Source organism: Leucoraja erinacea, chromosome 24, assembly GCF_028641065.1.
Source record: "Leucoraja erinacea ecotype New England chromosome 24, Leri_hhj_1, whole genome shotgun sequence".
NCBI classification, from domain to species: Eukaryota; Metazoa; Chordata; class Chondrichthyes; order Rajiformes; family Rajidae; genus Leucoraja; species Leucoraja erinaceus.
The window spans coordinates 3,720,472-3,746,228 of record NC_073400.1 but is presented as its reverse complement, the minus strand read 5'-3'; the positions used below and the strand labels follow the sequence as shown (position 1 = coordinate 3,746,228).

The window sequence follows — 25,757 nt, the reverse complement described above, 5'->3', positions numbered from 1 at the left end:
GATGCCTTTAGACTTGCAGGCATCAACACCATTGGAGAGGTGAGTGCAAAGAGCACATGCATTTCATGGAGGCATCATGCATAAAAAGACTGGTATATGTTGGCAAAATCAGATGCAGTAATTAAGGATGGCTTAGTTTTGCATAAGGTTTAAACATTGACATCGACCAGCTACCCGCTTTTGTGGTACTTTACAATTTCTACCCAATTGGAAGTCTGTTTTGTTGGACAATTACTAATCAAATATTTCACACAGCCCATGGCTAGTGTTTTGTTTTTGTTACAAGATTTTTAGATGTTCGTTTTCAGTTTGTGGCAGAACCTGAAATCTATTACTCCTGCTCAAACACCATCTCCTACTTTTGCAAATTCACTGGTTACCTAGGTCAATTCAAGGGGCAGTTAAGGGTTAATTACATTGGCGTGGGACTGAAACCATGAAGGGACGCAGAGGAGGCAAAGATTTTTTCCTGCTTCAAAGAAATTAGTGAAGACTAGGAAATCCTCACGTGGTTTTTCATCCACAGATGAATTCTCTGGGTTGCCAGAAAGATGCAAAACAGCAGAGTGGCAAGTCTTCATTATGCACGCTCTATTCTGAAGATAAAGAATGGAATCCTTCAATTATGTTGGTTTTATCGTGCCAGATACACATCTCTCTGAAATGAAGTGCACGTTCAAAAGACCATTGCCTTTTCAGGACTGTACCGGAAACAGATTAAAAGAGCTAAAATCCTAGCCGTGAGTGACCTGACAATCTGTGTAAACAGGGGCTGAGTGCATTTTAATGTCACTGCAATTCAAGGGATACACTTTAAGCACGGCACGATTTCTTCACTAAAATTTGAATCCCAGCTAACTTATAAAACTAAAACTTCACATCCCTGTTTAAAAAGAAAGAAAAAATATTTATTTAAAAAGTCGAGTATATACACACGTTATTGTGGAAAATTTTGCTGATCTTGGGGGTGATGACTGTGATGTTCCTGTATTACAGGCAACTTGGCTTGGACTTCAGGCGCCACTGCCATATCAACTGAACAACTCGCATCAGTTTCTGTCTTCATTTCTTTAGTGGCAATGTCAGAGTCTGTGTTTGGTTCTGTTTTTGTCTCCTCCTGGTGGTAACTCTTCAGGCGTATATGCCACGCTAGGCTGCAAACAGCAGACACAGTTTTGAACTGGTGAATGACATTTCGAGGAATAAAATAAATGTCGTTGTCTGAGAGCTGGATTTTGGAGTAGCGGATGCCCTCTCTCCGTAATTGGTTGAGCTTTGCTTCATCCACCCATTGCACACACTGAAAAGAAAGAAATCAGTTTAGTATATTGGCCTTGCTGTAAATGACACTGGCTCAGAGGTATTTGGGGCAAAGCAGCTTACACCTACTCCATTCATTAGACATTGTCATTCAACCCCATTATTGGCTGGTGAGCCTTATCTCAGTAGTAGGGAAATGACTGAAGAATCTTTTGCACAGAATTTACTCTCATTTAGAAAACCACAGATAAAGTGTGAGGTTTTGTGCGGGAGAGATTTGTCTCACAAATTTGGTGGGAGTTTTTAAATTGGATAACGAAGATGAATGATGAGGGTGGAAACAGGCCCTGCGGCCCAACTTGCCCACACCGGCCAATAAGTCCCAGCTACACTAGTCCACTTGCCAGCATTTGGTCCATATCCTTCCAAACCTGCCCTATCCAAGGTACACAAAAAAGCTGGAGAAACTCAGCGGGTGCAGCAGCATCTATGGAGCGAAGGAAATAGGCAACGGTTCGGGCCGAAACCCTTCTTCAGACTGATCGGGGGTGGGGGGGGGGGCAGGGACAAGAGAGGAAAAAGGAGGAGCCCGAAGGCTGGCGGATGGGAGGAGACAGCAGGGGGACTGAGGAAGGGGAGGAGATAGCAAGGACTAACAAAATTGGGAGAATTCGATGTTCATGCCCCCAGGATGCAGACTCCCCAAGCGGAATATGAGGTGCAGTTCCTCCAATTTCCGGTGCTGCTCGCTGTGGCCATGGAGGAGACCCAGGACAGAGAGGTCGGAGACGGAGTGGGAGGGGGAGTTGAAGTGCTGAGCCACCGGGAGGTCAGCTTGATTATTGCGGACCGAGCGGAGGTGTTCGGAGAAACGATCGCCCAGCCTCCGCTTGGTCTCACCGATATAGATCTGCTGACATCTAGAGCAGCGGATGCAATAGATGAGGTTGGAGGAGAGTTCAAGAAGGAACTGCAGATGCTGGATGATCGAAGTTACACAAAAATGCTGGAGAAACTCAGCGGGTGCAGCAGCATCTATGGAGTGAAGGAAATAGGCGACGTTTCGGGCTGAAACCCTTCTTCAGGCTGAGGAGGAGATGCAGGTAAACCTCTGTTGCACCTGGAACGACTGCTTGGGTCCTTGAACGGAGTCGAGGGGGGAGGTAAAGGTACAAGTGTTGCATCTCTTGCGGTTGCAAGGGAAAGTGCCCGGGGAGGGGGTGGTACGAGAGGGAAGGGAAGAATTGACAAGGGAGTTATGGAGTGAGCGATATCAATCTCCACCTGTCCTATCCATGTACCGCAGATCCACAGATCAGTTTAAAAGTTGGATGTCAGATTTCAGGAACAAAACTCTGCAACATGGCACAATGAGTCAAACATCCAATGAACAACACGATACATGAGTAACTCTACATGTGAACTCCTGCTGAGCTCTGGAGCAGCAAGAGTTGAACATAATACCTGTGACACAGGTGGCTCGTGTAGATCCAGCTGTAATCGTTGTACAACATCTGTAAAGTCCTCTGCATGAAAACATATCACGTCTTTGGTTATCCGAATCTGGTCACTCCTGCCAAGAAGGGAACACAAGTTTTATTAAGTGGGATTTCAAAAGAATTTATATCCTTCTTCCCATCTTGCCTAGATATCCCCTTGAATTTTGTACATCTTCGCCTTCTCTGCTTCCCGGATAAGAAGCCATGGTTGCCTCTTAACTCAAACAACATCCTCTGGAAATTTGCCCACATTCCTCCCCTTGTGTAGCAATCATCAGCAGATTTTACCCTGAATACTGGGGTTATCAGGGACCAATGCTAGGACTCACGGCCAGTATCTTCCCCTGAATAGCAAGACGAGGAATGAGCTGATTAATAAAGAAGCTACTTGATATAGCACTGTTGAGAGCATGGTAGGTAAAATTAAAGTACTTTGATGGCCGACATGCTGACTAAACCTGCAATGGAAAGAAATAGACGGAAACCATGATCTTCTTACCACTCTCCATACTGCACAGCCTTCAGCACGCCTACAGCTGCTGTGCTCTTCCAATCAAAGCCTTGCCCCACATGGTCTGCATGAGCTCGCGTCCTATCTTCAAAGAGTATTTCGCGAGGTTCACTGGCCCGAGGTAGATACTGGAGATTCTTGATTTCATTCATTGATCTGTGAAAGAATGGAAAGGAGTCAAAGCCAAGCTTGCCATGAGTCATGGAAAAGATGATCAAAAGTTGTTACGCCACAGGCATATTCCTACCGTCGCCTCTTGAAGGGGGACTTTGGCATATCTGCAGTTGGAATCATCTGTTCACCGGGTCTCACCCACATGATAGGGCCATCGTCACTCTGCGACCGGCAGTGCAGCTGAAGGTTGGACAGTGTCCCCCAAGGCAGAGTCATCTGGTTATGAAGATACACCCATAAAAAATGACTGAGAACAATTCAGGATCCCACGTGCATAATAAATGGCCACATTTCTTAGAATAAGAGTACAGAAGCAATCCACTCAGCCCGTGTTGCCTTAGGGCCAATTTTATTGTTATTGCCGTCAATTTGAACTTTCAGTCCTGCAAAGTTTTTTAAATCACATTTTGTAAAAATTGCATAAACAGCTACATGAATCTGCTGAGTTCAATTTGTTACTTGCGACGTAAATACTTTGTACTTTGTAATATTTATCCAGCTCCATTTTAAAGTTACTACCAAATTCGATCCACCAACCTTTTTGGTTGTGCATTCCAGTTCATAATGATTCACACTATTCTAAACGAAACCTCTCATCTCTCTGGTGGTTTTCAGCCGTGTGTGTTGTTCTATTGGCAAGTTTCAAAAGTTCTCATTTGTCCTTGGCACTCGGTCTACCAAGGCCTAGTGATCTCCCAGTTGCTAGCCATTCCCCTTCTAAACTCCCCTTCCAATTCCCACACTGACCTTTCTGTCCTGGGCCTCCATCATTGACAGAGTGCAGCCACTCGCAAACTGGAGGAACAGCCCCTCATATTTTGCCTGGGTAGCTTACAACCAAATGTATGAACATTGGATTCACCAAGTTTAGCTAATTTACCCCCCCCCCCCCCCCCCCCCCGTCAAAGTCAACTCTAACAACGGGAATACCAGCTTAGAATATGGGCTCAGGTTTCTGGTCTAGGACATGAACCACAATTTTCGGAGTCCGAAAGCACTACGCAATAAATAAATAAATAACCATCCTGCAGCAAAATGAAAGTTACCCCAGTAAACTTACTTTCAAAAATGGAGATTCTTCCAACATATCAAGAAACTCTGGGAAGTAATCTCCAACTTCTTCATCCACTGCTCCCACCAAGCTGATCTGTCTCATTGGGCCCGCTCTGTATGTGCCAGAACAGTAAGTCCGTGAAACCTGCTTGGTGGAGAAAGAAATTCAGTTAATAATTCCTAGGAATTAGGTGTATTTGCCCACAGATGACAGCTACACAATAGAGGCATTTGTTTAGCATTCAATTGGGATTGGCAATTCTGCTTCACCCGTTCAATTGAGTCACACTGCACAGATAATTACTCTGTGCCTGGGCTTGCTTTCTAAGGATCTATCTCCATTAAGGGCCTGTCCCACATACGCAACTTTTTCGGCGACTGCCGGCACCCGTAGCGGCGACCAGACGCTACGACTCTTTGGGTGACTAGGAGACTACTCACAATCATACAGACGACATGTCGCGGGGTGAAGCCTGTATGGTCGTGAGTAGTCGCCCAACGAGTCGAACCTTGTTCTGGATTGGGTTGTTGAACATTTTCGGCAACCTGTAACGACCTATGACGGATGCCGGAAAAGTCGCGTGTGGGACAGGCCCTTAAGTTGCACTCTTCTCCTCTTTTCCATAGCTTTGAGCTTTGCTGATTTTAATTTTTTTAAGTATATATCATTTGAAAGTAATTTTTAAAAGTGTTTTCATCACTCGTTTTGGCAATTCATCTTGGCTAAATTAGAATACAGATTGTCGCAGTACAGGGTCTGTACTGTAATCTCTACAGTACAGAGTCTGTACGACAGGCAGCAGATCCGATCATTTTCTCAAGAGCAGTTGAGGACGTGCAATAAATACTACTCTGGTCAATGATGCACATCTCATTCCTGAATTTAAAAAAAAAATCATATCCATGTGCAAAAAAAATATGTTTCCTTTATCGATTACCTTGAACATGTGAACATATCTGCACAATATTAAACACATCTATGGTAAGCAATGCTCGTTTTATAAACAGGTGATGCATAAAAATGAAAATATTTAGGACAAAGGTGATGCCTGATAGATATTAAACTCTTCTCCTTAAGGTGTTCCTGTTATGATAAGGACTTGTGTTCCCATAACCAGAAAGCTCTCTCCAGATCACGCCTGTGTTATAATCTCTACAGTACTATTCACACACATTTTTACGCTTTAGTAATGCTAATTCCTATGACAGCATCAGCTTTATAAAATATGCAGAGCTTAGTTTTTCACCAATTTACAACTACATTTTGCATCAGACTATCCAGACAATAAATCAAGAAAACATACTGCATTTAGAAAAACTCCAATTACCTTAAACTTTAAATTAAATTGAAACAGGATCAATCCCTCTTAAATGACTGGCTGCTCACCAAAAACACAATTTAGATGCACTTTTCTCAAATCACTTAGAGTGTGTAGGCATCAATGGCAAGGTCAGTATTTATGGCCCATCTTTAATTGCTAAGAGACTTGATAGGTCATTTCAAAGGACGGTTAAGAGTCAACCACATTGCTGATATTCGAATGGCAGATCTCAAAAGTGCTATTCTCTTCTCAAAAGACTGCTGATGAACCTCAATGGATTTTTAATGTAAGTTTGCTCATTATACAATTGCCATTAATTATTATTATTTTTCCCATTTTAATTCATTAATTAAATTTAAATTCATGATAGCTCTGAAATACGAATTCTGTTCTGGATCGGAAAGGTCATGCTTTTGAATTGCTACCTTCCATCATCCCAGCCTGTCAAACGTGACAGCTGATGGCCACAGGCAATATGATGAGCACTTACACCTATTGGGCTGGGATAATTCCAAGTTACAGAATCAAATCCTTGTCCTCTGAGGGCACAGTATGCCTGCCCTCCAAAGCCACGAAAGACATTGCCTTTCAGTAGTTCCTGGGTGAGCAGCTAATACTCAAAATTAGTTGGACCATGCCTCCTATTATTTTTTTAAATGCCATGTATTGTTTAGCTTAACAATACTGCAAGGAAACAGGCCCTTCAGCCCACCAAGTCCGCTGTGACCATTGATCAACTGCACACTAGATTCTAGTCATGCACACTTGGGACAATTAACAGAGGCCAATTAACCTACAAACCTGCACATCTTTGGAATGTGGGAGGAAACCGGAGCACCTGTAGAAAACCCGCGTGGTCACAGGGAGAACGTGCAAACTACGTACAGACGGCACCCGTAATCAAGATAGAATAAGGCAGCAACTCTACTGCTGTGCTTCTGAAAAAGGTTACCCTAATGGCCTGTAACTATTTTGAACTAGTTACCAGCAATACTTTATAGTACCCAACTCTAGGTAGAAGAATTTAAAGAAATGTCTAATGCCTGCAGCTCCACCACTTAAACAATGATCCAAGGCTTTAAGGCCCAACGTAAATATTAAGTAAAGTCAATACACCATACACAGTCTCTGATCAGGTATAGAGTGATATAGTGTGAAAACAGGCCCTTTGGCCCAACTTGCCCACACCAGCCAACATGTCTCAACTACACTAGTCCCACCTGCCCGCGTTTGGTCCATATCCCTCCAAACCTGTCCCATCCATGCACCTCTCTAACTGTTTCTTAAATGTTCGGGTGGTCCCTGTCTCATTTACCTCCTCTGATCTAATGACATTTCTTACAGTAGGGATAACTACTAGAATTAAATATAGACATGATTCTAACAGATTGTTGGAATTTAATAGAGAAATGTGAGGTGTTGCATTTTGGAAAGTCCAATGTGGGCAGGTCCTACACAGTGAATGGAAGGGCTTTGAGATGTGTTGTAGAACACAGGGGTCTAGGAGTGCAGGTATATAGTTCTTTGAAGTATGCGAGGTGGTCAAAAAGGCTTTTGGCACATTAGCCTTCTGTTGTCAGAGTATTAAGTTTGAAAGTTGGTAGGTTATGTCGCAGTTATACAAGACCTTGGTGAGGCCGCATTTAGAATATTGTGTTCAGTTCTGGACACCAAGTTATAGGAAAGATATTGTTAAGTTAGAAAGGGTGCAGAGATTAACAAGGATGTTGCCAGGACTTGAGGGCCTAAGCTATAGGGAGAGGTTGAGCAGGCTGGGACTCAATTCCCTGGAGCGCAGGACAAAGAGGGATCTTATAGAGGTGTATAAAATCTCGAGAGGAATAAATCAGGTAGATGCAGAGTCTCTTGCGCACAGTAGGGGAATCGAGAGGTTTAAGGTGAAGAGGGAAAGATTTTATAAGAATCTGACAGGTGACTTTTTCACAAAGAGGGTGGTGGGTGTATGGAACGAGCTGCCGGAGGAGGTAGTTGAGGCAGGGACTATCACAATGTTTAAGAAACAGACAAGTACATGGATATAAACAGGTTTTGAGGGATATGGGCCAAACGCAGACAAGTGGGACATGTAGCTGGGACATGTTGGTTGGTATGGGCAAGTTGGGCCGAAGGCCTGTTTCCACAGTGTATGACTCTGACTATCTAGGACTTCCAGCGAGATCATTCATTTCTGTCAGGGGTAAAGAACATGAGATTCAGAAGGGAAAATGGAGCCGAATCTGTAAAGAGCAAATGCAATGGGGCCTCATGTTATTAATTCAATTGCTGGATGTGGAAGCTGTCAACAATGCCAGCATTTCTTGTCCCTATTAGTCCTTAAATTGAGATGGCAAATCACACATGGCGGTTCTATATTCATATATAATCCCTAGGATGATGTCAGGGAACTAAATAGATTTTTACTGACAATCCAGTGATTTCCTACTGCTGCTCTTATTTCTGAAAATGTGATTTCTAAAATAGCTGCACTATACCCACAAATGTCCCAACTCTCTCCTAGTCTTGAGCTGAAAATTTCCCTTCGAACCCAAAGATTCCCAACCAGCGACATTCATCAACATGATATTACGAGCTTGGACTATCAATTACAGCTTTTACACAGTGCTGTACAGAACTAAAAAAGGTGCCTTCAACGCAACAGGCATGTCTGAGGATCAAGGAAAATTCCTGACCCACAATATCTTCATGGATCCTCCAATTGTCACAAAATCTTTCCTACTTCCATGCATTTCCAAAATATCCAACTTCCCTCTATCAAGTTGCATATTAGTTATCTACCTCAGCATCCAAGGTGGCTAGGCAGGTTAGAGGTTGAGATGCTCTCATTGTTAGGAGAGTCATAAACATGGGGACCAGAATAAGAGCCAGTCATTTAATATTGAGGTGCGTGAAAATGTCTTCTCTTGGAGGGAGGTGAATCTGCAATTTTCTGCTGCCAATACTAGTGGAAACCAGGGCAGCACAGTGGCGCAGTGGTAGAGATGCCGCCTAATAGCATCAGAGACCGGGTTTGTTGCTGTCAGGGAATTTTCTTCCATAGATCCTGACTTTGAATGCTGTTTGTACGGAGTTTGTATATTCTCCCTCTGACACGTGAGTTTTCTCCGGGAGCTCCGGTTTCCTCCCACACTCCAAAGATGTACAGGTTTGTAGGTTAATTGGCTTCTGAAAATTGTAAACTGTTCCTAGTGTGTTGGATGGTGCTAGAGTAGGGGGTGATCACTCGTCGGCGCGGACTCAGTGGGTCGATGGGCTTGTTTCCACGCTGTATCTCGACAGTCTAAAGTAAAGTTTAAATCATTGGATGTATTTAAGATGGAGACAAATAAAGATTTGAAAGTTTGAGGAATTGAGGAGTTGAAGCAAGCATAGATCAGCCATAATCTTATTGAATGGGTAATGAGTAGAGTGTTTTTCTGTTCAATTTCCAAGTGTAAAAACAAACATTCAAGAGCAGTTCTGATAAAGTACTAGATCCAGGCAAGGAGGAATTTGAGTTACTTTTGCACTTTGTATCTATCTTTGGTATAAACCAGCATCTGCAGTTCTTTACATCTACAAGGAGGAATCAATGCTGTGTTCTATTCTTTCCACTCGATGGCGCTGTAATCAAGTGTCAAGAAAGTCATACCGGGCATATTTATTTGTCAAATACACCAGATATGCAGAAATAATGAAAGTCTTACTTGGTGCACATTAGACCCAACAACAAAATAAAAATAACAATTCACTTATTGTGTAAGTAAACCAAATCACAATTGTGCAAAAGGCAAATCATGTGGAGCAACCAAAATCCCGAGTGGCTTGCTACTGAGGCAGGGTTGTGGTTAGTGTTGCTGTTCTTGAATCTGGAGGTGATGGTTCTCTGACTCCTATACCCTCTTCCCGATGGTAGCAATAAAGAGAGAGTGTGGCCAGGATATTGTGGGTCTTTAATATTTGCTCCCCTCTTCTAATTACTGAACAAGGCTTTGATGCAACCAGTCACCATACTCCCCACAGTACACCTGCAGAAGTTCGATAGAGTATTCAGTAGCATGCTGAATCTCCTCAAATGTTGGAGATAGTAGAGATGCTGGTGAGCTTTCTTTGCGATTGCATCAATGTGCTGGGCTCAGGACATAGCTGTGTACACCCAGGATCTTGAAGGTGTTGACTCTCGCCATTGTTGTCCTGCCAATGAAGGCAGATGCATGGTCCCATAGTATTCTCTTCCTGAAGTCAATAAACACCACGCTAATGTTTTGGCCTCGCTAAGGTTGATAGCAAGATTGTTCATAGGGCACTACTGAAACAGATTAATCAACCTCCCTCCTGTACTGTGACTCATCTTTACCAACTGTGGTATCATCGGTGAATTTTAAATGTGACTTTGGAGTCGTTTCTGGCTACACAATCATGGGCATATAGAGAGAGTAGAGCAAGAGACTAAGCCCACAGCCAAACTGCCTGTGATTATCTTTAACGAGGTGTTGTTATCAATCCATACTGATTGAGCTCTGCTGATGAAGTTAAAGGTCTAGTTGCACAGGGGAGAGTTGGAAACTCAGTTTCCTGTGTTTGACAGTAGACAAAAGTGTTGGAGAAACTCAGCGGGTGCAGCAGCATCTATGGAGCGAAGGAAATAGGCAACGTTTCGGGACGAAACCCTTCCGGGTTTCGTCCCGTAACGTTGCCTATTTCCTTCAGGGTTTCGGCCTGAAACGTTGCCTATTTCCTTCGCTCCATAGATGCTGCTGCACCCGCTGAGTTTCTCCAGCACTTTTGTCTACCTTCGATTTCCAGCATCTGCAGTTCCTTCTTAAAATTCCTGTGTTTGACAATGGGTCTGGAGTGGTGGTGTTGAATGCAGTGATGTAGAGGTTGAACAATGTACTTGTTCTTGTTGTCCAAGTGGACCCTTCGCAGAGTAGTAAGTAGCCAGTGAGATCTCATCCACTGCCGATATGTTGTGGCAGAAGGTGAATTGAAATGGGTCCGGGACATCACTGAGGCGGGAGTTGATTTGTGTTATAGCAAGCCTCTCAAACATCTTTGTCACAAACGACCAGAGTGCCACTGGTCAGTAGTCATTGAGGCATGTCACCTTGCTCTACTTGGCAATCAATATTAATGGACATCCCTTTAAAGTAGATGGGGAACTTAGATCATCAAGTGAGAGGTTGGAGATATCTGTGAAAACATCACCCTGTTGGTCTGCACAGGTTTTGGGAATGTAGCCAGGTACAGCATGAGGGCTGGATGCTTTCTGGGATAAGAGTTCACCCTCATGAAGGATATTCTGATGTCGGCAGCAGAGACCAAGATCACACAAAGTCGTTGGGCACTGTGATGGTTTGTGAAGGTGCACCATTGTTCACATGCATATCGTTTGTGAGCCAAGGCCATTTTTCACAAAAAGATTGGACAATTTCCAAATTAATTCAGAAATATCAGTTGGTATTTTTTTTTAAACAAGATTTTGCTGCGGTCTTAAACGATAGTGACAGTTTTAAAAAAGGACAGTGCTGCTAGCTTGGACAATGCATCTTTAGATAGGATATGCAAATTTGACATGAATATGTAAACGTATGTATTCTTTTTAGGTTCAAAATTCCAGCAAGTGTCAAGAACATTAAGAAACAAGGAACTGCAGATGCTGGTTTACAAAAAGAGATGCAAAGTGGTGGAGTAACTCAGCAGGTTAGGCAGCATCTCTGGAGACCATGGATATATAAGCTCATAAGGCATAGGGCTAGAATTAGGCCATTCGGCCCATCATGTCTACGCCATTCAATCATGGCTGATCTATCTCTCCCTCCTAACCCCATTCTCCTGCCTTCTCCCCATAACCTGACACCTGTACTAATCAAGAATCTATTTCTGCCTTAAAAATATCCACTGACTTAGCCTCCACAGTCTTCTGTGGCAAAGAATTCCACAGATTCCCCACCTTCTGACTAAAGAATTCATGGTGGTTCAGGTTGGGACCTTTCTCCAAAGTAGTTCAAGGAGCAGCCTTGTAAATTGAAGCACAGTTTAGTATGTGAATACCAGAGTTTTCTGCCTTGCGTGGCTGAAAGAACATCTATTAATAATGAAACTATTAAAATTCTGGTTGTGTAAGAGGCCAGAATGGGTAAGCTGTGAGATCTTTAGTTAGGTCTTTATTTTTTGGAGCGCGGAAGTTTAAGGCGGGACTTGATAGAGGTCTTTAAAATGATGAGAGGGATAGCCAGAGTTGATGTGGACAAGCTTTTCCCTTTGAGAATAGGGAAGATTCAAACAAGAGGACATGACTTCAGAATTAAGGGACAGAAGGGGTAACATGAGGGGGAACTTCTTTACTCAGAGAGTGGTAGCGGTGTGGAATGAGCTTCCAGTGGAAGTGGTGGAGCAGGTTTGTTGGTATCATTTTAAAATAAATTGGATAGGCATATGGATGAGAAGGGAATGGAGGGTTATGGTATGAGTGCAGGCAGGTGGGACTAAGGGAAAATAATTGTTCAGCACGGACTTGTAGGACCGAGATGGCCTGTTTCCGTGCTGTAATTGTTATATGGTTATAAGAAGGAACTGCAGATGCTGGAAAAACGAAGGTACACAAAAATGCTTGAGAAACTCAGTGGGTGCAGCAGCATCTATGGAGCGAAGGAAATAGGCAACGTTTCAGTCCGAAACCCTGAAGGAAATTGGCAACGTTTCGGGACTAAACCCGGAAGGGTTTCGGCCTTAAACGTTACCTATTTCCTTCGCTCCATAGATGCTGCTGCACCCACTGAGTTTCTCCAGCATTTTTGTGTTCCTTCGATTTTCCAGCATCTGCAGCATTCCAGCATCTGCATACCTGTTGAGATTTATAGTTCAGGGGAGCAGGTTAGTATTGAAGGAGGCGCAGGTGTGCGCATATTTATAAGAGATCTAGGAATGTTTAATTTATAGATTATCCCAGGAAGTTATAATTAAAGGAGAGTTTCTGGAAAGTGCTAGTCTTTATAAATGGTTTTTAGTAATGTGTGGCCATGATATGACAATAAGTTGTGCAGCTGTTTGAGTTTAAAACAACATCTGGAGGGTCTCTCTCGGATGTTTCTCATGTCAGTAAACATTATTGTTTGCAATAAGGCTGAACCTTACTGCTAAAGCTTTTGAATATTACCCACATGCTGCTCAGAGTTGGACTTCGGTGGGTACTAACATTCTCCAGCCAGTACTAGGTAAACATTAAACACAGCCAATCATAAACTGGCATCAATCCAGTCTGCTCAACCAAACCGCAAGCCGATGGGACTGTGAGCACGTATGCACGCACACCACACACACAATTATAATTAATAAACCTTCAACCTGCAGGAAGCTGCAGCCAGACAACAATCCAGTTGTATTTTCCACCAGTCCTCCAGCAGTAGGCTGTGTTTGATATTTCAATCTGTGAACTTGAAGTCACGGGACAGAAGTTTTCTATCAGTAGATCATGGAGGAATATTGGCCAGGTTAGTGTTCTGCCTTAGGCATTGTGTTCAATGACATGCAATCAGCAAAATGATTTGCCTCCCTCACCCAGAAGTGAACGGTTGAGATGCAATTCATTTCAAATCATTTGTGAACTGCTGTTAAAATACTGCAAAGGATAAGCTAAATTATAGTCAAAGGGCAGTCCCTACAAGTCAGAACAAATCCCCCAGCTTTGTTGGGAGGATTAAAAGAATATTTGGGAAGCTGCCAACTGTAAAACACATCATGGTACACTTGAATTTGAGCAGCCAGCTGGCGCAGGTGTAGTTGCTTACTGTGGACTCCTTAGTAATAGGTCACTTATTCAGTTAAAACAAGAGGAAGCGGCAGCTTCAAGGATTATACAATGTTATAGCAAGATTATTATTCATAAGAACATAGATTACAGGGTGATTCAAATGAGAATTTTTCAAGAAACTAATGTTTTGATGAAAGGAAACCACCGGGACTGATGGATGAGCCTACAGCAGGGGGTGTAAACTTACAGCTAATCATTCTGGGGAGATATATTGGGAACACAGAGCAGAACTATAAAACCATACAAAACGTGCAATACATTTTAATTCAGAAATTAATGAATTTTACGTAAAAGATAATGGAGCCAAGTATACTTTCAATGTATACTTCACAGGATTTGCATTATAGTCATACAGCATAGAGACAGGTCCTTTGGCCCAACATGCCCACCAATGTGCCCCATCTACACTAGTCCCACCTGCCTGCGTTTGGCCCGTATCCCTCCAAACTTCATTTAAGGGAGAACTAGGTAAGAACTTAAGGGAGGTTTTGTTAATTGTAGTATTTACTGGTGCTTTTTTTTTTTGCAGTACATTTAATGAATGGTACAAGAGGTTTAACTTTCAGTTGAGACTTTAAATTGGTTCACCGTGCAATTAAAAATAAAAATTCCCTCGAATGGAGAAAGGGAATGTGTCCGATCTACAGTTTATCCTACAACCAACTTCACAAAAGATTATCAGGTTTTGGACATCACTGCATTTTGTAGAGGCTTGCTGTGCACAAATTGGCTGTCTTACTTGTATTTAACATAGTACATTCATGGATGCAATGTAATTTTCGATATACAGAGAATGTGAAAAATGACATGCAAAAACAATGTATTTTCTTATTTTGAGCACAAAGATGTCATGCCATTGATCAATGGACAGTACTGCATTTCAGAGTCACAATGCCACGGTTTCCAGTCTCACTCCACAGAATCAAGCACAAAATCTAGTCCAACAGATTAGCATTGAAGTGAGGAAATGCTGAACTGGCAGGCATCGCATCTGATGAATGAGACATTAAACCATGGCCCTTACTCGCCTCAACATGGCAGCAAAAGGCTTCCACGGCACCACTTGACAAGGGTTTGTCATTTTCAGGCCAATATCATTCCTCAGTTAACATTGCCTAAATGCCTGATTTTTGAAATGGGTGACGTTTGGGTCAAAACCCTTTTTCAGACAGTCTCGACCCGAAACGTCTCCATTCCTTCTATCCAGAGATGCTGCCTGTCCCGCTGAGTTTCTCCAGCATTTTGTACCTATCTTTAGTGGACACCTTAGATATATATACCTCTAGTAAACACCAGTGAAAACTGCATGTACGACATATTCAGGAAGCAGAACTAATTGGACACTATATACGATACGATAGAATTGGTTTGCCAACAGTCATAGAACACAACAAAATACATGAAACATGAAATAAAGGTTAAAGTGATGAGTGGAAAGTGCAGGATTTGGAATGTGACTACCCCACGACAGAAGGGAGAGAGAGTTGTACAGTTTGATAGCCACAGGGAAAAGGTATCTCCTGTGGCATCTGTGCTGCTTACAGAGCAAAATGCAAAGTGCTGAAGGAACTCAGTGAGTCAGGCAGTATCTGTGCAGTCACCCATTCCTTCTCTCCAGAGATGCTGCCTGTCCCACTGTGTTACTCCAACATTCTGTATCTCTCTTCGGTGAAGTTCCTTCCTACACAGTATCTATTTAATGGATAGACGCGTGTCAGGTCAGAACCCTTCTTCAAACGTTCTTCAAAAGTTCTGTTATTTGTCTTCAACACAACCATATTGATTAATCTGAATATATAGATCTAAAGAAAATTAAACACATTTTACAAAAGCACATCTGGCACAAGGTTATGGGATGTTTCCAATTATAATATTAACTTACCCAAGTGTTGAATTTGTAGCATTACTAATTTGTACCTTTCTCAGAAAACAGAACCGAATTGTAGCAAGCAATTCTCACCATAAATTCATACAATCATAAAAAACAAAAACAAATAGAGCTCATTCAAAATTCTGAAACCACTGAGCTTGTTTTCATAAAGCCATTAGTAATTGGACAAATTGACTGTTAGTTCTTTGACTGGAGACTTTGGAACGGAGCCTTCAGACTAAGGGGTCTGAAACCGGGCAGTCTGAAGAAGGGTCTCGACCCGAAACGTCACCCATTCCTTCTCTCCAGAGATGTTGCCTGTCCCACTGAGTTACTGCAGCTTTTTGTGTCTACCTTCAAACTAAGGAATGTTTTTAGCCTTGCTGAAAAACAGGAAATAGGTTTGGAAGGGCAGGGGAATTACATTCTTCAAGTTGCTGTTGTGCAAAGTTTACAACGCAAAATCAAGGAGAGAAGTCTGCAGATGTGAAGATAGCTCTGAGCATATATAATGGGTAAAAGATGAAAGTCAAAAGACACCACTGAATTATTTGATATTCAGCAGCTTATTTCACAAGAAAAAATGAAAATAATGAAACAATCTACACCAGGTGGCATTAGTGTAAAGAGACAGAGACAGTGGGTTAATGATTCAGGTCAAAGACTGTAAGAACTGAAAAAGTGTGAACACAAGTTAACGTTGCAGAAAGGGTGAGGGAAGGCTGAATATAACAAAGGAAATATCTCCAATAGGGAGAAACCACGTTTGCCATGATAAACATGTGTAGTATTTCCGCTGACTGGATGGCATGTACCTAAAAGCTTTTCATTGTACCTTGGTACACATGACATTAAACTAAACTAAACCAAACCAGTTCAGGTGGAAATGCCCAGCAAGTCGAGCTGTGCTAGTGGAGATAAATACTGAGTTATTACTACACATGGTGGACCTAGAGCAGAAATGGTCAATTCAGTCACGGAGTTACCTCAAACCACTGAATTTGACATAGTCTGGTAGGTTGCAACATTTCCTCATGCTAACATTCGGCCTAGTTATACCAGTGCAGGAGGACAGAGGTTGAAGTGGAATAGTGACAGGAAGACAGACAGAATGCAAGTGGTTAGGCAAAATAATTATCACACTGTGTTTTGTTTCCCAAATGTAGAATTCATGGTACGCAATACTGAATACAGTGTATACATTTGCAAGGGTAGGTGAATTGCTCTATCATAGAGGTAATTTAGTGAAACTAGTTTTATGTATAAATGTATAGTCACTGTTGATTAAGAATCCAGGTAGCCAATTTGCAGATATCCAGCCCTCAAAGACAGCAATTATGAATAAATGGACAAAGAGGGATTGGTTGGAACATCCTTGGTCTTCAAATAATGTGGTATATTTTATAACCACCAAGACGCTGCCTTGTTTTAATGAATTATGGCACTTGTTTTCATGAACATTTAGTGTTGTACTTACTTAAGTGATCTGTGTTTTGTTATCCCACAGTCATTCTAGGCATCTGAAATATTATTCCCTGAATAGTTTTAAGTCGTCACTTTATTAAATCTTGATTATTTAAACAAACAATGTAGACTTTGTCATTTGAGTTTAAAGAAAATCTAACCAATGTTCATGGGTTGTGCAGATTTGTACAGGCTTATTAAACTTATTACACATGTCTCTTTTAAGGAATGTCCGTTACAGTGAAAGCTAGATTTTGAATGGAAGTGACAGTGCCTCTTAGACATGCACACAAAGGCAAACTATCTTTCAAGATTATTTTCAAAGTCCATTAGCAGCAAGGGTGAAAGGACACTATGCTGCAGCATATTTTTAATGTAGGAAATTGACAGGATAGCATAATGCAAGTACATTCTGGCAGCAAGAACTGGATATTATATAAAAATAGTACATTATTTTGATTTTGCATTGAAGAATCCATTCAACCAATTGGGGAGTATTGGCTATGTAGAGAAATTCAAGTGGCCAGCTCCCTTATCCTTACACCATGGCCCCAATTTTTCTTCCCGAGGAACTAATTCCAGGTCCTTCTGAAGTTATGACAGGGTTTTGTTCCCGAGAACTGCTCAAAATCCGAACAAGTTGATAATGCAGCCACAAACCGAGTTCCCACAGAAGTTACTCTGGAACAGTCGGCAAATCCATCTTGCTGGCTACACAAATGCTTATTGGTATGTATGAGCTGTACACAAGTCAGGTGTTTGTAACCAAAGATAGACACGAAATGCTGGAGTAACTTAATGGGACAGGCAGCATCTCTGGACAGATCTTCTCCCCAGAGATGTTGCCTATCTCATTGAGTTACTCCAGCATTTTGTATCTATCTTTGGGTTAAACCAGCATCTGCAGTTCCCTCCCACACATTAGGTGTTTGTAAGCTGTTTCCACCATTCCCTCATCTACTGAATTTCAAAACAGAAAAGAACAATTGCTACGTTTCAGGTTATCATGGGTAAATATAAAGATTTTCCATGTTATCTCTGGCTCTTTCCCCAATTACTTTAAATGTGTAAACATTGTTAGTCACTCGCACTGAAATCAACCTTACTTTACTTTCTATGTCAAAGCCAATCATGATTTTGAAGACCTCAATCAAATATTTGCTTTCGGGGAATCACCAGCAGTTCCAGTTTTTCTACATTACTGAATTCCTCATCCCTTGCACCATTTTCGAAAATATTTGCTTTAGCTTCTCCAACAGATTCTCCTTGAATTAATTTGTCTGGAAGTGAACAAAATGTTCCAGTTGAGGTTTAACTAGTGTTTCACATAATTTTCCTGCATTAATGCTCAATGGCTCGCTCCATTCACAAACAATAGATCCCACATATTTTATTTTCCAATTGTTACATCAGGTCATAAGGTCATAAGTGATAGGAGCAGAATTTGGCCCATCAGGTCTACTCCGCCATTACTTCACAATGACCAATGACCCTCATGAAGTACATGACTATTCTTGTGGTTATTCATTACTTTTGAGTGTTTTGGCAAAACATCAAAATTGTGTTCTACCCAAAATCCAAGAGCTGTTTTAATCTCAAAGAACAAACTTGGCTATATATTTTTCTCCAGTATTGAAAAGCAACCATCTCTGCTTACTGCGTAGGAAGGAACTGCATGTGCTGGTTTATACTGACGATAGCCACAAAATGCTGGAGTAACTCAGCGGGTCAGGCAGCATCTGAGGAAAAAAGGAATAAGTGATGTTTCGGGTTAGAACCCTTCTTCAAACAGAGGAACTTCAGTCTGAAGAAGGATCACGACCTGAAACGTCACCCATTCCTTCTCTCCAGAGATGCTGCCTGTCCTGCTGAGTTACCCCAGCATTTTGTGTCTATTTTATGCTGCCTGGCTCGCTATTCCAGCATTTTTTGTCTATCATCTCTGCTCACTGGTTTGTAGTCATCAGTATTTTGTATTCATGCTGCCACACTTGCCTTATTCCCAGGGGGCTTGAGTTTCCTTAATACGTCTACTATGTCTACATTATCAAACATATTTGAAGAGTATATACATATCTGCACTTAATTCAATGTTCCACAGTTTTGCAAATAATTCAATCATCGATCAAAAAATGTAATAATGTAAATAAACTGAGCATAACAAGGTTGGGGGTGGGGAGGGTTACAAGTAATTATTTACATTTGGTACTCAAAAATGCTGGAGAAACTCAGCGGGTGCAGCAGCATCTATGGAGTGAAGGAAATAGGCGACGTTTCGGGCCAAAAACCCTTCTTCAGACTGATCTGAAGAAGGGTGACTTATTTTCCTTTGGTTGGCCGGTTGGCTGCGAGAGTAATGTGATTGCCATCAAGTTGATAACAATGTGTTGACTAAGCCTTAAGGCACCAAGTGAACTTGCCTGCTTTTCACCAAAGATAGACAAAAATAAGCTGAATTCAGCGGGTCAGGCAGCATCTCTGGAGAGAAGGAATTAGTGACGTTTCGGGTTGAGATTCCTCCTCAGATTGAGAATCAGGTTGAAGGGAAACAAGAGTGTATAACATCATGAGAGGAATAGATTTGGTAGATGCACAGAGTCTCTTGCACAGAGTAGGTGAATCGAGGACCAGAAGACATAGATTTAAGGCGATGGGGTAAAGATTTAATAGAAATCTGAGGGGTAACTTTTTCACACAAAGGGTGGTAGGTGTATGGAACAAGCTGCCACAGGAGATGGGGACTATCCCAACATTTAAGAAACAGTTAGACAAGTACATGGATAGACACAAATAGCTGAAGTAACTCAGCGGGACAGGCAGCCTCTCTGGAGAGACGGAATGGTTGACATTTCTTCAGACATGGATAGGACAGGTTTGGAGGGATATGGACCAAACACGGATAGGTTGGACTAGTGTTGCTGGGATATGTTGGCCGGTGTAGACAAGATGGGTCGAAGGGTCTGTTTCCCCACTGTATCACTCTATGACTCTATAAGAGATGAAGACAGTAATATAGAGAGATAGAGAAGAAATGAATGAAAGATATGCCTGCTTTTCTTCTAACTGAATCATGGATTATTTTGTTGGGTGCTTTCCAGAGGGCAGGCATAAGCTTCTCTTAATATTGGATTGCATCATGGTACTTCTAACAATGTAGCATCCCAACTATAGCATTAAAATATCAGTTTTGTTTTTAGTTAAAATGACCAATGGAATTTGAAGCCTTTAAAACAAGAGGTAAAAACACAAGTAATCAACTTGCTAAATTAAAAAGTATGTACAATTGCACAATATTTACCCAATTCATATGAGAGAATGCGGTTGATCCTAAGCCAAATCTAATTCCCACAAGTATAAACAAATTGCAGAAGAATAGTATCCAAGTGAGAGCTTTGTGATGTTTACTCCACTAAAGCTGGCTTCCTCATCATGACAACAGGCATATGCAAATAGGGTAAGCTAATGAATGTCACCCGCAATGTGAATCATTGTCAACAAGTGTAAAAAAACCTAAAGAGCCACCTTCAGAGACAGTTGTGGCATACCCTCAATTTAGACAGTTTGTTTGGCTTAAATATCTTATTTTTAACTTCATACAGTTGAATCTCTTCTCAAATCTACATTTAAAATATTCCCAAGAGGGAGAGGGAGATGCGTTAAATAACATGTGAACCAAGTGTGCTTGCTTGTATTTTTGCTTTCATGCTTCTCTCATGAGAATCAGGAAGCTGTAACAGGAAACTACGATGGTCTGGCAGATGTGTTACACAGTGCGATCTGAAAGGTCAGCTGAAGTAGAATTTAAAGAAGTCTGCTTAGTCCTAAGGTTTCGACATTCTCACAAACTTACATTTTTGATGCATGCTTAAATGCAGCAGAATTACTAACAGGCACCACTAGATACACTGGTGTGCACATGTGCCAAGTGTCTCTCTCTGCTCTTTATTCTAACTCCTAATCTCTACATTTTCAGAGGTCCTCAAGCAATACAGCATCATGTCTCCCTGGCACAGACATTAAAAAAAATTGTTAATGCTTGTAAAATACAAATACCCACGCTCCACAATGTGCTTTGGATATCACAGAGTAGCTATATATGAATGACTTTGTTTCAAAGGGCTATACTATTGTTAAACACGGTAACATTTAAAAAATGTATACACAGCAAGATGGCACAAACAGTAAATTGATATTTTAAAACAGCGGATTAAGACTTAAATGCAAACACTTTAATTTGGTTTACTTTTCCCTTTCACAATACGTACTGGTCATAATAGGAAATATTTCAATACATCATCTAAATGGACAAGGCACAAAGTACTCCCTTTGAGTTTTTCACACTGCAACCTTAATCAACATAACATGAACAGAGGCTTCAGTCTGGAAACCTTTCTGACAGATGGAAGAAGAGGAACAATGCAACACAGGGAAGAAGATTTCGCATTAATACGAGATCAATCATCATAAACCAGAACAAATGCAGCCAGGGGAGGAGAGTTCAGAGGGAAAAAAAAAATCAAGATTTTAAAAAGACAATTTCAAAATAACTTTTAGGATATAATCCTTCATGCTTTCTTTCACTGAAGGTCACCTTCACAGTCAAGTAAATAGATCACCACCAGAAAATTAAGTAGAATGAGCACAAATGCCTGACACCCTGCACGAACTATACCTGCACAGTACCTCCTCCTCCATTTCAGAGGTTAATTGCATCCTTCAAGGCAAGTGGAACAAATGATGCAAAAGGATTGATGAAAAAGAAAACGGCAGTAATCTGAGAAGTAGGAAAGTAGTAGAGAGGAACAAAAGGAGCCAGTAAGAGAAGACTTTACAATGGCTTATGGTGAATCTACTGATGTGGTAACATCACACTTCACATTTGTTTATTTTAGGTTAGAGATACAGCATGCAAACAGGCCCTTCCATCCATCTACACAACGACCATCAATCACCCATTCGCACTTGTTCCATGTTATCCCACTTCCACATCCACTCCTTACACCCTAGGGGCAATTTATAGAGGCCAATTAACCTGCAAACCTACACATCTTTGGGATGTGAGAGGAAACTCATGTGGTCACAGGGAGAGCGCACAAACTATTCAGACAGCACTCAAGGGCAGGAAGGAACCCAGGTCTCTGGCACTGAGGCAGCAGCTCCATCAGCTGTGCCACTGTGCTGCCCTTCTGCAAAATAATGATACAGTAATAAAGGTTTACTTAACAGATAAGGAAAGGGGCAAACAGTGTAGTAGGAAGCTACAAGACACTGATGCAACCATGCTCTGAGGTACAAGGTACAGCAAAGAGAGTACTTTGTGACAATGTGTCAAAGCAAGACAGGTTGGGAGTAAGGAAGCTTAGATGATGAGAGAAAATTATAGTCTGGACAGGAAAAAGTAGGAGGTATGGGACAGGTAGATGCCGTGCCATCAGGCAGTTCCTGGAGTTTAGGGAACCGAAGAGCATGCTTAAGGTGGAAATCAGGGAGGCAAAAAGGGGACAGGTGATAGCACAGGCAGATAATATGGAAAATCCAAGGATATTTTATGTTCATTAAGGAAAAGAGGGCAACTAGTGAGAGAATAGGGCCCCTCAGAAGCCAAAGCTGTCATCTGTATGGAGCCACAAAGGATGGAAAGGTCAAAGAGCATTTCTCCACTGTTTTTAATGTGGGGAACGGCATGAAGACTGGGGAACTTAGAATGGAATATGATTGGAAATATGCCTTCAGGACAGTTAATGGAAATGCCTTGTGGACAGTCCAATCACGGTTGAGGAATTATGAAGGTAGATAAATCTCCCAACCTAATCAGATACATCCGAGACTGTAAGAAGCTAATGAGATTGCAGGTGCTGACTGAATTGCATGAATCATCATTAAACTCTGGTGAGATGCCATGTGACAGATGCTACATTTATGCCTCTATTTAAGAAGGGCTGCAAGGAAATGCCTCAAAACTATAGACCAGTGTGTCTAATGTACGTGGGAGATCATGTCCTAAGAAACTGAATGTTTTTTTAAAGGAGTATCCTAAAAGGTTGATGGGGGCAAAGTTGTTAACATTGACTATATGGACTTAGGCAAGGCATTTGATAAGGTTCTGCACGGAACACACTGGCAGTGTACAAAAAACATTGACTTTTTTTATTACAACTGCAATGGCCCATTTTTTTTTGGTTTCCAAATTCTGGTTGGCAATACAAATTCTGGAATGACATTCTCTTGAGAGTTGTCAAATCTATAGCTCAATATAGTGCACAATGACTCTGGTATAATGCAAAATTATAAGGTTATAAAATGCTTTCTGAAAAATGAAATATATCTTCTCAGTTTATACCTATACTTTCATCAGCTCGACCCAGAGGTACAACTTTAGCCCGAGTCAGGAGGTTCAACTAGGTTAAAGTCCCATCAACAATGTTAAGGGGATTATTATCAGTCTACACTTTATTGCAGAACTAAGAGAGAAGGAAAAAATATGTTTTTTCAGAAGTGATATTAAATAGAGGCCATATCAACTGTTCATATTAGCCATAATTAAGTCCATTAGTTTTCTTGGGATATTTGCTAACATTCATCCCTCAATTATTAATGTATTGACAATTATTTTGTGGGATCTGGGTGAATACAAACTAGCTGCCATGTTTGCCTGCAGAAAACGGACTCAAGATTAAAGGTAATTCATAGAAATCTGGATATCATGATGGAATGCATCTTGTGAACGAGTGGCATGTAATTCAATTATTGCTAAAGGTGAATGTATGGGAGAAACAACAATTGCAAGTCTCTAAGCAAGGAAGTGGAGGGGAAATAGTCAATTTTTCACTTCAATTGCCCTTCAGAGCTGGAAAAGTGTGGAGATAAGCATGCTTTGTCAAGGAAGGGTGAAGAGTAGAGAGGACAAATAATGTTTGCAGTGACACTATGGTAGGGGGGGAAAATAGGTCACCTTTAGTCAGATTTAAGGGGCAGCGAAGAGGCACATCTAGTAAAAATGTTGCCTCAGTTCCAGGGTTCAATCATGATCTCTGGGGCTCTGGGTGAACTTTGCAAATTCTCTGTGATCGCATGGGTTTCTGCTCTGATATCCTCCTGCATCCAAAAAACACAAGTTGTTAGGTTAAATGGCCAGTAAATTGCTCCTAGTGGTTGAATCTGAGGGTTGCAGTTAGGGGAGAGTACAGGGATGATGTGGTATAGTTGATGGGAATGCTGAGAGCTAGGGCATGGTTAGTATAAAAATGTAGCTTGATATTTGAGGAGGTGACAAAGATGATCAATGTGAGTAGGGCAGTAAATGCTATCGACATAGATTTTAGTAAAGGGCCTGTCCCACCAGCATGCGATTGTAGGCGTCTAGCGCGACCAAACGTGGTGGCTTGAGGCGTACAGCCTCGCGGGGCCGGTCCAACTTCCAACCGCGGAGGCATATGGTGTTGTGCGGGGCTGGTCCCGACATCATACTCAACAATCAGCTGGGCAGGAGGCGGGCCGACTGAATTTGGACGTCGCACGGCGTCGGGCGGTGACGTCATCACGCAACGGCAAGCCGGGCGGTGACGTCATCGCGCAATGCCACGCGCTAGGCATATGGCGTCAAGGCGCTGCGTATGATGTCAAGACGCTGTGTACACCCGTCGAGGCGCTGCGTACGGCTTCAATGCGGCTGCGGGACGAAAGGCCATTGTCGCGCGGGAGTTTCGGACAGTTTCAGGGATTTTTGGAGCCCCGTGCGATGTCGGGACCAGCCCCGCAAGCTCCATACGCCTCCGCCGATCGAAGTGGGACCGGCCCCGCGAGGCCACACGCCTCAAGCGACCACGTCTGGTCGCGCTAGACGCATGCTATCGCATGCTGGTGGGACAGACCCTTTAGACATTAGATAAAGTTCCTCACAGTAGGTCAATCCAAAAGATCAAGATACATGGGATCCACGGTGATTTGGTCATGTGAAGGCACTTGCAGAAGGTTGTAAAGGAAGAGTGTCATTGTGATTGGAGACATGTGACCTTTGCAGTTCCTCAGGGATCAGTGCTGGGACCGACCTTGTGATACAGCTTGTACGTAATCGTCGATAAGTTGGTTAGTAAGTTTGCAGATGATATTAAAATTGGCAGAGTTGTGGACAGAAAGAAAGGTTGTCAAAGTATATAGCGGGATATATATCAGCTGCACATATGAGCGGAGGAAATGGCATACGCAGTATACTAGTATGCAATACCTCATACTATTTAAGAGTATGAGGTATTGCACTTTTGAAGGATGAATGTGTATAGTTAATGGCAAGTCTCTTAAGAGCACTGATATACAGAGGTCCAAGTCCACAGTGACTAAAAGTGGTAACGCAAGTAGATAGTGTGAGAAAGAAGGCATATTGTGTGTTTGCCTTCCTCCGGCAGTAGAAATGTCAAAGATTAGACTACATAGCTTTTAAGTGATGGGCAAAGTGTAAAGGAGATGTGCATGGCAAGTTTTTTTTTACACAGAAGATACAATACCATACAATACAATACAATTTATTTGTTGTCATTTGAACCTCATTGAGGTTCAAACGAAATTTGGTTTCTGCAGTCATACACACAAGGAAAAGAACCAAGACACAACACAATTTACACAAACATCCATCACAGCACATCTCCTCCTTGTTGTGATGGAAGGCAAAGACTTATCTCTCCCCTGCACTCCCCATTCTCCTCCCGATGTCAGAGTCAAAGCCCCCGGCGGGCGATGGTAAGTGTCCCGCGGTCATTAGAGCCGCGCCGGGCGATGCAAGGCCACGCTCCGGGTCTTG

At 42.0% G+C, this 25,757-nt stretch overlaps 1 protein-coding gene across 3 annotated transcripts in view; it reads right to left on the bottom strand.

The window, feature by feature from the left end:
* Nucleotides 1-886: 886 nt before the first annotated feature.
* LOC129708578 (lysine-specific demethylase 9-like) overlaps nt 887-25,757 on the bottom strand; it is a 66,047-nt gene continuing 41,176 nt past the window's right edge. For 2 of the 3 annotated variants that reach the window (XM_055654391.1, XM_055654393.1), the window contains 5 exons: nt 4,505-4,645; nt 3,518-3,660; nt 3,259-3,426; nt 2,725-2,833; nt 887-1,300 (listed from right to left, as the gene is read on the bottom strand). In XM_055654391.1, the coding sequence (XP_055510366.1) occupies nt 938-1,300; nt 2,725-2,833; nt 3,259-3,426; nt 3,518-3,660; nt 4,505-4,645 (924 nt within the window). In that variant the 3' untranslated portion in view covers nt 887-937. The remainder of the gene's footprint in view (nt 1,301-2,724; nt 2,834-3,258; nt 3,427-3,517; nt 3,661-4,504; nt 4,646-25,757) is intronic. The other variant, XM_055654392.1, reaches the window with a different exon arrangement.